The sequence below is a fragment of the Mesocricetus auratus genome, unplaced genomic scaffold (assembly GCF_017639785.1).
Source record: "Mesocricetus auratus isolate SY011 unplaced genomic scaffold, BCM_Maur_2.0 Super-Scaffold_100009, whole genome shotgun sequence".
Classification (NCBI taxonomy): domain Eukaryota; kingdom Metazoa; phylum Chordata; class Mammalia; order Rodentia; family Cricetidae; genus Mesocricetus; species Mesocricetus auratus.
In genome coordinates, this window is record NW_024429193.1 from 86,892,104 (window position 1) to 86,904,567 (window position 12,464).

Here is a 12,464-nt window from a genome sequence, read left to right on the forward strand (position 1 = left end):
GGCTCCTCCTAAGATATATCCCAAAATTGAGGAGCCTCTAGAATGGCCTAGTATCCCACCCCCTTATCCCCTCCCGATACCCCCTCAGAATCCTCAACAGGGTGTCATTGGAGGACCAGCAGAGGGGCCGGCCGCCGGGACTAGGAGCAGATGCGCCCAGGGTCCTGAGGGTCCAGATTCTACTAGAGCATTGCCTCTGTGTGCATACGACTCCCCCACCAGTGAACCCTAACCAGCTGCAATTACTCTAGTATTGGCCCTTCTCTTCAGCCGACCTCTACAATTGGAAATCTAACCATGCCCCTTTTTCAGAAAATCCCTCAAGCCTTACAGGTCTGATGGAGTCTCTCATGTTCTCTCACCAACCTACTTGGGATGATTGTCAACAGATTTGGAACGTTCTTTTCATCACCGAGGAAAGAGAGAGAATACTTTTGGAGGCGCAGAAGAATGTGCCTGGAATCAATGGTCAACCAACTCAACTTCAGAATGAAATAGATGCAGGCTTTCCCTTAAATCGTCCTAATTGGGACTACAACAGAGCTGAAGGTAGGGAGCAGCTGATGGTCTATCGCTGGGCTCTGGTGACAGGTCTCAAGGGAGCCGGCAGGCATCCCACTAATTTGGCCAAGGTAAGGGAAGTTCTACAAGGGGAGAAGGAACCCCCATCTGTGTTTTTAGAATGTCTCTTAGAGGCTTACAGGCATTTTACTCCCTTTGATCCTACTTCTGAGAGTCAGCAAGCAGCAGTGGTTATGGCTTTTATTGGACAGTCTGCCTCTGATATTAGAAGGTTACAGTGCCTAAAAGGTCTGCAAACATTATCTTTGCAAGACCTAGTTAAGGAAGCAGAGAAAGTGTACCATAAGAGAGAGACTGAGGAAGAAATAACAGAAAGAGAAAAGAAGGAAGCTGAGGAGAGACAGGATAGACAAGATAGAAAGCAAGAAAGAAACTTAACTAGGATTTTGGCTGCAGTAGTAGGCAACAGGGAAGCTCATGGGAAGGAAGAAGGAACTAGGCAGATAGGGTACCTGGGCAATGAAGGGCAAAGGAGACCTCCGAACCCTGATGGACCCCCTCAGCAGCCTTTAGATAAGGATCAATGTGCTTATTGTAAGGAAAAGGGTAATTGGGCAAGGGACTGCCCCAAGAAGAAACACAAGACACCCAAGGTCCTTACCTTAGAGGAAGATGATTAGGGGAGATGGGGCTTGGGCCCCCTCCCTGAGCCTAGAGTAACCCTAAATGTGGAGGGGACCCCTATGGACTTCCTTGTTGACACTGGAGCAGAATTTTTAGTTTTAGAGAAACCATTAGGAAAATTAAAAGATAAAAAAACTATAGTAATTGAAGCCACTGGGCAGAAACCATATATATTCTTGGACCACCAACAAGAAGGTTGATCTGGGAAAAGGTCAAGTAACTCACTCCTTTCTCATCATCCCTGAGTGCCCCACGCCACTATTGGGGAGAGATTTACTGTCTAAGCTAAAAGCCCAAATAAGCTTTTCCTTGGAAGGAACCGTAGTCAATTGGTAGACTCCCACTTTTATGATCTTGGCCTTAAAACTGGAGGAAGACTATAGATTACATGAGCCCCCGGCCCCACCAGACAAGACACTGGGGGGAGCATGGCTAGAGAGGTTCCCCAGAGCATGGGCAGAGATGGGGGCATGGGAGAGGCCAAACTGGTGCCCTCCATCATTGTAAGCCTAAAGACTGATGCAACCCCCATTGGGGTACGACAATACCCTATGAGCAAGGAAGCCCTAGAGGGCATCAGACCGCACATCCAAAGACTCCTGCAGCTAGGTGTTCTGGTTCCTTGCCAGTCTTCCTGGAACACTCTGTTGCTGCCAGTTAGAAAGCCAGGCACCAGTGATTACCGGCCAGTACAGTACAGTCTAAGAGAAGTTAACAAAAGGGTACAAGATATCCATCCTACCGTCCCTAACCCTTACAACATGCTCAGTTCTCTCACTCCTGACAGACGATGGTACACGGTTCTGGACTTGAAGGATGCGTTCTTTTGCCTGAGACTACATCCTACAAGCCAGGCAATCTTTGCTTTTGAATGGAGAGACCCAGGTCGGGGACAGGCTGGACAGCTGACTCTGACACGTCTGCCTCAGGTATTCAAAAACTCCCCCACTCTCTTCAATGAAGCCCTCCATTGAGATTTGGCTCCATTCAAGTCAGAAAATCCTCATGTTACCCTACTTCAATATGTTGATGATTTGTTCCTAGCTGCTGTCACTGAGCAAGAGCGCAGACTGGGGACTGAGAGATTACTGACTGAGCTGGGTGAGTTGGGGTACAGGGCTTCAGTAAAGAAAGCCCCGATTTGTCAGATAGAAGTAACCTACTTGGGTTACACTCTTAAGGAGGGGAAGCAATGGCTGACTGAAGCTAGGAAAAAGACTGTGACACAAATCCCTACTCCTGCAACCCCAAAGCAAGTGAGAAAATTTCTAGGTACTGCAGGGTTTTATTGACTCTGGATTTCAGATTTTGCCACCCTGGCAGCCCCACTCTATCCCCTCACTAAGGAGACTTGGACTTTCTCATGGACCCTCGACCATCAGAAAGCCTTTGAAGAGAACAAGAGGGCTTTACTCAGTGCATCAGCCCTAGCCCTGCCAGACCTGACAAAGCCATTCACTCTCTATGTAGATGAAAGGGCAGGAATAGCACCAGGGGTCCTAACTCAGGCCTTGGTACCACGGAAATGACCTGTGGCCTACCTGTCAAAGAAATTAGATCCTGTAGCCAGTGGATGGCCATCTTGCCTAAAAGCTATCGCTGCAGTGGCACTGCTTATCAAAGATGCCGACAAACTAACTTTATGTCAACAGACTGTAGTGGTAGCCCCACACGCCCTGGAAAGCATCATCAGACAACAGCCTGACGGCTGGATGACCAACACCCGCATGGCTCACTATCAGAGCCTCTTGTTAACTGAGAGAGTGCTGTTTGCACCCCTGGCTATCCTAAACCCCGCCTCCTTGCTGCCAGAGACAGACTACTCATTACCGGTACACCAATATATGGACATCCTGGCAGAAGAAACCGGAACCAGGAAAGACCTCACTGATCAGCCATGGCCAAGGTGCCCTAATTGGTACATGGACGTAGCAGCTTCGTGGTTGAAGGTAAGCAGAGAGCTGGGGCGGCAGTAGTAGACGAGAAGTGGACCATCTGGGTCAGCAGCTTCCCCAAGGGAACGTAGGCCCAAAAAGCTGAGCTGATCACACTCACACAAGCCTTGTGGCTGACAGAAGGAAAGGCTATCAACATTTACACAGACAGCAGGTATGCTTTCACCATCACTCACATACATGGGGCAATTTATAAACAAAGGGCGTTACTCACATCGGCAGGAAAGGACATGAAAAATAAAGAAGAAATCTTGAACCTGTTAGAGGCCATACACTTGCCAAAGAAACTGGCCATTATACATTGTCCTGGCCACCAGAAGGGCCAAGATGTCATAGGTAAGGGAAATCAAATGGCTGACACGGCTGCCAAGCAGACAGCTCAAGAAGCTATGATCCTCGCAGCTGAACAAAAAAACTAAGGAACCTAAAGACTATTATGACATTAGAGAAACTAGCTTCAGGTATACCCCTGAAGATCATAAGCAGATGGAGAAACTAAAAATTGTGCATGGCTACTCCCCCTATGGAGTAGCTGAGACAGAAGAAGGCAAATCCATACTACCCCAAGAGGAGGGATGACATTATGTCACCAGTTTACATCAACTAACTCATCTAGGGACAAAGAAGCTAAAGGACATCATATGTCACTCTGATTATCACGCCATGGGCCTCTCGGACATTGCTCAAAAAGTAGTTCAGAATTTCAAGGCCTGTGCCTTAACCAATGCTGGACATCACCTAAGTGCCCCTGGCAAATGCCTCCGGGGAGACAGGCCAGGAGCATACTGGGAGGTCGATTTCACAGAAGTTAAACCAGCAAAATATGGTAACAAATATTTATTAGTTTTCATAGATACCATCTCAGGATGGGTAAAGGCTTTCCCTACAAAGAGGGAAACAGCCAATGTAGTAGCAAAGAAGACACTGGAGGAGATTTTCCCATGATTCGGCATCCCTAAGGTAATTGGATCAGACAATGGCCCTGCCTTCATTGCCCAGGTAAATCAGGGACTGGCCACCCAACTGGGGATTAATTGGAAATTACATTGTGCTTATAGACCCCAGAGCTCAGGACAGGCAGAAAGAATAAACAGAACATTAAAAGAGACCTCGACTAAATTAACCTTAGAGACCAGTGGAAAGGACTGGATAACCCTCCTGCCCTTCGCCTTGTTCTGAGTATGGGACACCCCAGGGAAATTTAAGATCACACCATTCGAGCTCCTCCATGGGGGACCCTCCCGCTTGCCAGAAGCAGGAGAGGTGCTTGATTGTGATGCCTCTTTCTCCCACCTCCTGTTAGCTCATTTAAAGGCTCTTGAACAGGTCAGAAAGGATGCCTGGGAACAGCTAAAAGGAGCATACAAACCGGGAACCACAGCTGTACCACATAAGTTCCAAGTGGGAGACTCCGTCCTGGTCCGGCGTCATCGATCTGGTAACCTCGAACCCAGATGGGAGGGACCCTACCTGACAAGGGACCCTACCTGGCAAGCCCCACCACCATCAAGGTTGATGGCATCCCAGCTAGAATCCATACATCCCACATCAAAGCGGCCCCTCCTGCAACCCAAGATGACTGCTGGAACCTGGAAAAGACTGGTGATCCTCTTAAGCTGCGTTTATGTCCCCTGCTCACCACAGAACACAAATCCCTATGTTCCTCAAGCGTTAACCTGGCAGGTACGATCACAAACTGGGGATGTAGTCTGGTCCACCTGGTACTTGGTGGCCCTCTTTGTTTCCTGAAATCTGTGCCCTGATGGCAGGGTAGACTTATGGGACATTCATGGGTTGACTCATGAAGAAATACCCTTAGAAGGGGTGCATTTACAAAAACAGTCCCTTCATCAAGGAACAGTTTCACAGGGCCAGCACCTTGCTGATTCCCCGGGATGTAAAGATAGATCTATGCAGAGAAGACTGCAGCAGACCTCCTTTTATGTTTGCCCTAGAGACGGCAGATCTAGGTCGGAGACACACAGATGTGGAGGACTGGGACATTTCTATTTCAAACAATGGGGATGTGAAACTACCGGAGATGCCCATTGGCATCCCACATCCCTATGGGACTTGATTACTGTTGCTAGAAAAAATAAGGGCCTAGACTCTCTCTATATCACCTTCACAAATCCAGGGAAGCAGTTTACTGCCTGGCCCAAGGGACGAACCTGGGGTCTGAAGTTCTATATGTCAGGATGGGATAGCGGGTTTTCGTTCCAGATTAGGTTCAAGATTGAGAGCCCTCCAGCGGTTCCCATAGGGCCTGATAAGGTACTCCCAGAGCAAGGACCTCCCCAATGGGTGTTACCACCACCTCCTCCCCCCATAAGTCCTGATTCCCCCATTTCTGAGCCCCAACCCTATGGGACGATAATTTCCATGGCAGAAACCTTCACTCTGCCCCCTACCACTGGTGATAGACTTTAACTTGATTCAAGGGGCTTTTCTAGCTTTAAATACCACCAATCCTGATGCTACCTCATCTTGCTGGCTTTATCTTGCTGCTTGTCCTCCTTATTACGAGGTACCTGCCATCTCTGGTACCGTCACCTCTGTGACAGATCCAAATCAATGTTCCTGGGGCTCCTGAAGTAAGCTCACCCTTACTGAAGTCTCAGGCTCAGGATTATGCCTAGGGACAGTACCTCGCTCCCATCAGCACCTCTGCAACAGCCCAGCCGTTATGGTAACAGAGACCAACCCTTATCTGTTACCAAGTAACAATAGTTGGTGGGCGTGTAGTATTGGGCTTACCCCCTGTGTCTCTACTGTTGTGTTTAACCAGTCAAGAGACTTTTGTGTTATGGTTCAGCTGGTTCCTAGTGTCTACTACCACCCAGAGGAGACAGTCATAGATGCTTATGATTATAACCAAAGAAGGGACAAGAGGGAACCAGTATCCCTCACCTTAGCATAGGTTTGAGCATAGCAGCAGGAATTGGTACCGGGACTACAGCACTTGTTAAGGAACCCCAAGACCTCCAACATGGCCTGAATACTCTGCAGGCTGCTATGACACAGGATATCAAAGCGTTAAAGCTCTGTCACTAAGTTAGAAGAATCTCTCATCTCCCTGTCTGAGGTAGTTCTACAGAATAGAAGAGGCTTAGACCTGCTGTTCCTTAAGGAAGGGGGAATATGTGCTGCCCTTAAAGAAGAATGTTGTTTTTATATCGATCACTCTGGAGCTATCAGAGATTTCATGAGCAAGCTCAGAGAAAGATTAGAAAAACACAAACGAGACCGGGAGGCCACACAAAACTTGTACAAGGGCTGGTTCAGCAGATCGCCATGGATGATGACTTTGCTTTCTGCCCTGATGCGTCCCTTACTGATCTTGCTTCTTCTGCTGACTATAGGACCTTGCATAATTAATAGATTAATTGCTTTTATTAGACAAAGAGTTAGTGCTGTACAGATTCTTATGCTATGCCAACAGTATCAGAGATTAGAACAGGGCAATGCATACTATATAGAGTCAGAAATTTAGTTCTGCAGTTCTATGATTAGAACTGCTTAGTAAAAGAAGTGGGGGATGAGAGATCCCAACTCAACATTTTTAGACCCCCTAGCAACTAGCCCATCACAGAGTAACTTGTCCTTCTGCCTTCTCCTGAGAAACCGGAGACCTCAAGATAAACCTAAAAGATAACCCTCCCTTATCCAGGAACTAGCTCACCACATTCCTGCTCAATACTTAACTGTGCAATGTTCAAAGAATGCTTGCTTGTGATAACCTTCCTATTAAGACATAAGCTATCATTTAACTTCCTTATCTGTTATGTTTATGATGTGTGCCTAACTCCCTGATTAATTTTTTTCCTTTAAAAAACCCCCAACTGTAGCTACTAGGGGTCACACTCCTCTGCCCCTGCGAGGGTCATGAGCTCGGCCCCAGTACACTGGTTCCCCAAATAAACCTCATGTGCTTGCAGCAAGAACTGTCTCTCTTGAATTATTGGGGCTTATCCCGAGACTTGAGTGAGAGTCTCCCCACTCTAGGGGTCTTTCAGTTGAAGCTCACCTTGAATCAGTTGTCCCAAAAAGACACAACCCCACTGAGCCTCTTTGAGCCTTAGACTATTGGCCACACAATGAAGGGAATAGTGCTGTCTATGCTTACTTCCCAGAGCGTAGTAAAGGGCTGCTCTCAACAGACTGTAGCTCCATTTCTTTATGTGAAACCAGCATAGTAACTGTGCATGCAGTGTTAAGTGAAGGGTTGATTTGTCGGAGCACTGGAGGGAGAGGTCCTCAATGAACTGTGTCTTCTCTACAGCTGCCATGCTATGGACAGAAGCCCAAGCCCAGTTCAGGTTTTTCCTTTGCATGAGGGTGAGGAGGGAAGGTTGAAAACTGTCTGTGGTCTTTATTGCCATCCAGTGGTTAGTTGTCAAATAGCAACAAATTATCTAGTGAATTTGAAACAAAATTATTTCAAGTAAAACATTTTCTACACTAATCTACCATAGAATTAACTGTACCTATACCCCCATTTAACATAAACCATAAAAACAAATGATTATGTTAAGTGAGTGATTATTTTTGTAAATAAATATTAAATTGATGTATACAATATATACATCTGTAAGTATGTTGACAGGTAAGTACATACATTGATATGCAAACAGATAAGTATTTGCCAATGATTTTTGGAACACAAAACTGGGTAAAAATCAGAATTTACTGTTTGGGAATATTTATGAGCCTCCATTAAATGGCTTCATTTGTTAAAGAGCCATCACCAGTGACTAGATGTAGCTCAGTGGTGTTTACCAGGCATGAGTCCTGAGTTCAATCCCTATCAGCTCAAAAACATAATTTCCAGACACAGGTAAAGTACTAAGCTCTAAAATCAATTCTCATATTTAAAGCTGTATCTTTACATAAAAGGTGTTTTTATCATCACCATCATCAGCAGAATCTTGCCATGTAATTTAGAATGGCCTGATACTTGTTCTGTATGTAGCCCATGCTAGCCCCAAACTCACAGTCCTCCTCCCTCAGCCTTCTGAGTACTATAAACAGAACCTAAGAGATCTTGTGTGGGACCAAAGTCAGTGACCCAACCAGAAGACTGAGGCACACAAGGTACCCTAAAGTGTTCTCTGACTTTCATCAGTAAGACAGAGGTAATGCTTGAGTACCAAGGTTAGTCACATGTGTGAAAGACCTAGCCCTCTGGAAGCCAGAAACAAGTCTCAGCTTCCTGTTGAGAGCCCACACTGAGCTGGGAAGAAAGCTTTGCTAAAAATAACTAAGCATTTGTCAGTACCCCAGCATGAATGATTACAGGGAGTGAAATGAATAAAAATTACATTTATTTCCCTCTCCCAACCAAAAAGCTTTCTTCTTGTTGTCCAGTAGATTTTAAAGTCAGTCAGAGAAGTGAGGAACTGTTGGCATCTTGAGGCACAGACAACCTCCATCTCCCACAACCTCAGGAGCTAATTTCCACTGTGCCTCCAAGGTTTGGGTCTCACCATGCCAGTCCCCAACACTCAAGAAATTGAAAGCCTCAACTCCTCCTCAGGTTTGTGCCTCATGTCCAAGGCCTGGCACTCCTGCCTCTGTAGTGTATCTCCTGTCAGCTCCTTTCTCTGTGTCCACCCTGGTTGGCCTTCCCTGGGGAAGAGATGACTCTGCACTCTATAACAGCCCTTTTGGCCAGACTGTTCCTTCCTGCTCCAGGTTTAAGTCTATGACATTATCAATATCTGCTTCAAATACATCTGCTATAAGTGGTTTCCAGATGGTCAAGGCCGATAGAATGGAGAGATCAGCTGGGAATTATTACATGAGCTGACTCATACTATCTGAAATAGCTGACAGTGTGATGTTGGGAAGCTGGGGATTGGTACCAGGGCTCAGTTTGAGTACAAAATCTGAGAACTTGGGGTCCTTGAAAAAAGCCCTAGAGTCTGGAGGCCAGAAAGCCTAGAGCTCTAATGCCCAGGGACAGAAGATAGGACTGCCAGCTCTTTAAAGCAAATGGATTTCCCTTTCTTCTACCTTTTTGTTCTGTCTGTGTCCTCAACCAATTGGATGGTGCCATCCTGTGTCAGAGCATCTTCGTTAGTCCACTGAGTCAAAGTCTGTTCAGGACGCACTCTCACAGACAAATCTAAAACAGTGTTCCATCAGTTCTCAGGGTATTCTTTAACCCCGTCAAGTGCACACCCAAGATGAACCACCACCAGTCTTATTCCATCACTACCCTGCTTAGGAATCTCCCTTCACACAGAAGCATGGTCCCCAGTTCAGAATCTGACATCTGCGCCCACATGGTACCCAAGGGCTTGCCATCTCTTCACACAGTCCTCACCCTGCACCCATCCTGTCCCCAGCCTGCCCACATGCTGCTCACTTTCTGTCAAGCAGGCTCTTGTTTCTTCTGCTCCTGAAAGCTCAAATGCTGCCTTGTTTAAGAAGCCTCACTCAGTACCCTCAGAGGCTGTATCCTGCTACTTTCCCACAGATTTTGTGACTATTTCTCAGATCTTACAATTAGCTGTATCTATTTCTAATTTCTCCCACTAAAGTGTGAGATACTGGAGAGCAAAGGCTTTGTCCTCTTCATTGTGTGTGTGTGTGTGTGTGTGTGTGTGTGTGTGTGAGAGAGAGAGAGAGAGAGAGAGAGAGAGAGAGAGAGAGAGAGAGAGAGAAAGAGAGAGAACAGGACACATAGGGACATCACACACACACACACACACACACTCACACACACACACACACACACACACACAGACTCTGTTGCTACCGGGTTACTGGGTTTCAACATTTGGACCAGTTTTGTCAGCCAGGATAGAGATAGCAAGAAATAAGGAAGAAACTGCACCTGGCTTCATAGTTCAAAATTGTTTTCTTAAATGTTCAGGAGGTTGAGATAGCTAATAAGCAAATTTTCCTCAGTATTCAAAGAGGCAGTTAATAAATCCTGAAAGAGAAACAAATCAAAATCCTCCCATGGAGCCTATAGGCAAAATCCGTGTTTTCCCTAATCCTCTTAAAACACCACAGGTCACTCTCTGCTCCACCATGGTATCTGTGGCTAGCATCAGATTGTGGGCAGTATCAGATCACCCCTGGGCATGTCATCCACCCAAATGGAGTGTCTCCCCTAAGACAGTTCCTGAGTCTATGCAAAGGGTTCTACAAGAGGGAGGGGCATGCAATTGGCATTTCTCTAGGCCCCATTTAAACGACAGTGCTGTCTTCCAGCTGCCGTGCTACACAAACAAGGCAAGGTAAGACCCCTGACCCCAGACATGTGGAGCTCAGTTTGAGATCAGGTTTAAACCTTCTTCCTCCTGGAGCTGCTTGTGCTCACGTAAGGACTCTGAGATTGGGAGCAAATCTGAATGCCAGGTCAGTGGAGGAGGCTAGCACCTAGCTGAGATCCTGATGCTGAACTGTCCAAATTGTTTCTCTTAGGAGAAGCAGAAGTAGAGGCCATCTTAGAGGGAGCCTTCCTGGAGATGGAGAAGCTAGACCTGAATGCCTCAAAGGAGCAAGGTGCCTGCCACTTCTCAGAGAGGTACAAGCAAGTCTACCTGTCCATAACCTATAGCATCATCTTCATCCTAGGCCTGGTCCTCAACGGGGCTGTCTTATGGCTCTCCTTCTGCCAAACCAAGCCCTGGAGCTGTGCCACCATCTATCTGATGAACCTGATGGTGGCTGACCTGCTTTATGTGATGAGCCTACCTTTCCTTGTCATCACCTATTCGGTGGGTGACACCTGGGTCTTTGGGGAGATGCTATGCAGGCTGGTGCGTTTCCTATTCTATACCAACCTCTACAGCAGCACCCTGCTTCTGACCTGCATCTCTGTGCACCGCTTTCTAGGTGTGTGCCGCCCCCTGAGCTCACTGTCCTACCGGACTCACCGGCACACCTGGCAAGCAGCTGCTGCCACCTGGACCCTGGTAGTCCTCCAGCTGCTGCCCACACTAGTCTTCTCCCACACAGGCTATGTAAATGGCCAGGTGATCTGCTATGACACAGCCAGCCCGGAGAATTTTGGTTATTTCTTTGCCTACAGTATGGTTCTGATGGTGTCTGGTTTTGTCTTTCCCTCCTTGATCATTCTGGTGTGCTATGCTCTGATGGTCAGGAGCCTGGCATATCCAGTAGAGGCGCTCTCAAAGACAGGTCACACAGCCCGTGCCAAGTCCGTTCGGACCATCCTGCTGGTGTGTAGCCTCTTCACCCTCTGTTTTGTGCCCTTCCACATTGCCCGATCCTTCTACCTGGTCATCCGCTTCTGGAACTCACAGGACTGCCAACTCTTGTCAGCAGCCAGCATGGCCTACAAGATCTGTAGACCCCTGGTCAGCATGAGCAGCTGCCTCAATCCCATCCTGTACTTCCTGTCACAGAGCAACAACAGGGTCCAGCTCCTCCAGAAGCTGAGACAGAACAAGGTGGGTGAGCATCCCACTGGTGGTGTGGAAGGGGTACCTAGGGCTAGGCAGAATTGGGCACTCCCAGGATGAAGTCTGGAAGGAAAGAACTGGACCCAGAACAGGGCTAGATAGTGCAGGAGGAGCGGGAGCCTTTCTACAGGGGTGCTCCTGGCAGGAGGGTTTTTATAGAAGTTGTGAGAGATTTGAAAGTAAGAATACAGAGGGAGCCACCAAACCAAAGGTGAGCAGACACTAGTATCTTGTCATTCTGGTCTTAGCTCAAAAGTCAGCGTGCCAGAAGCTTCTGTTGAATCCCTCCCCCCAGCTACTGCTGACCTCACCCCAAAACCCAGTCAGTCCTTTTCCTTCCCTTATCTATTGTCTGTGGAAGGTTTATTAATACCTGTTCATTTATCTCCTTATTTCTGATGTGTCTTTTTCCATTGGTACACAGGTTCCCACAGGAGAGGGACCTCGTCTTACTGCTGACCCCCAACACCAGTCTTTACAGTAGGGCCCTGAAGAGCACTGCTCAGTAGACAGAGGCTGAGTGAATGTGTGAGTGAAGGGTGGAGAGAGTGAAGCATTTTCTGTGTGACAGGGTGATGCATCTAAGCCTCACAACAGCCCTTAGAGTTGATGCTGTTGCTCTTGCAGTCAGGAAGCTGAAGCAGGGCACGTCAGGCTATTGGCAAATTCACCCCTCTGGAGAACACCCATTCAGATCATAACTGAAGGGAGGCTTCAGGCAAGGCAGGGCCTTTGAAGCGTGTGACCCTATATCTTAATCCTAGGACAATCCCAAGTGCTCAACAGCACAGCCTGTCCTCACGGGTCATCTGGCTCATTGCCATGGTTGGTATTGACAGATCATGCTCATTTCCATGATTAG

General features: G+C 47.3%; 1 protein-coding gene and 1 pseudogene across 1 annotated transcript; both read left to right on the top strand.

The window, feature by feature from the left end:
• LOC121142160 overlaps nt 1-4,106 on the top strand; it is a 116,746-nt pseudogene extending 112,640 nt beyond the window's left edge.
• Nucleotides 4,107-4,615: 509 nt separating this feature from the next.
• Nucleotides 4,616-12,086, top strand: LOC110339226 (P2Y purinoceptor 3-like). The gene is made up of 3 exons (XM_040751486.1): nt 4,616-4,844; nt 10,599-11,590; nt 12,027-12,086. The coding sequence occupies exons 1-3, from the start codon at nt 4,616-4,618 to the stop codon at nt 12,084-12,086; spliced, it is 1,281 nt and encodes a 426-aa protein (XP_040607420.1).
• The last annotated feature ends 378 nt before the right edge of the window (nt 12,087-12,464 follow it).

Coding starts and splice junctions, on each gene's coding strand:
- LOC110339226 (XM_040751486.1), top strand. CDS start 4,616: ATGGGAGGGACCCTACCTGACAAGGGACCCTACCTGGCAAGCCCCACC. Junction 4,845..10,598: donor CTCAAGCGTTAACCTGGCAG/GTACGATCACAA, acceptor TGTTTCTCTTAG/GAGAAGCAGAAGTAGAGGCC. Junction 11,591..12,026: donor AGAAGCTGAGACAGAACAAG/GTGGGTGAGCAT, acceptor ATTGGTACACAG/GTTCCCACAGGAGAGGGACC.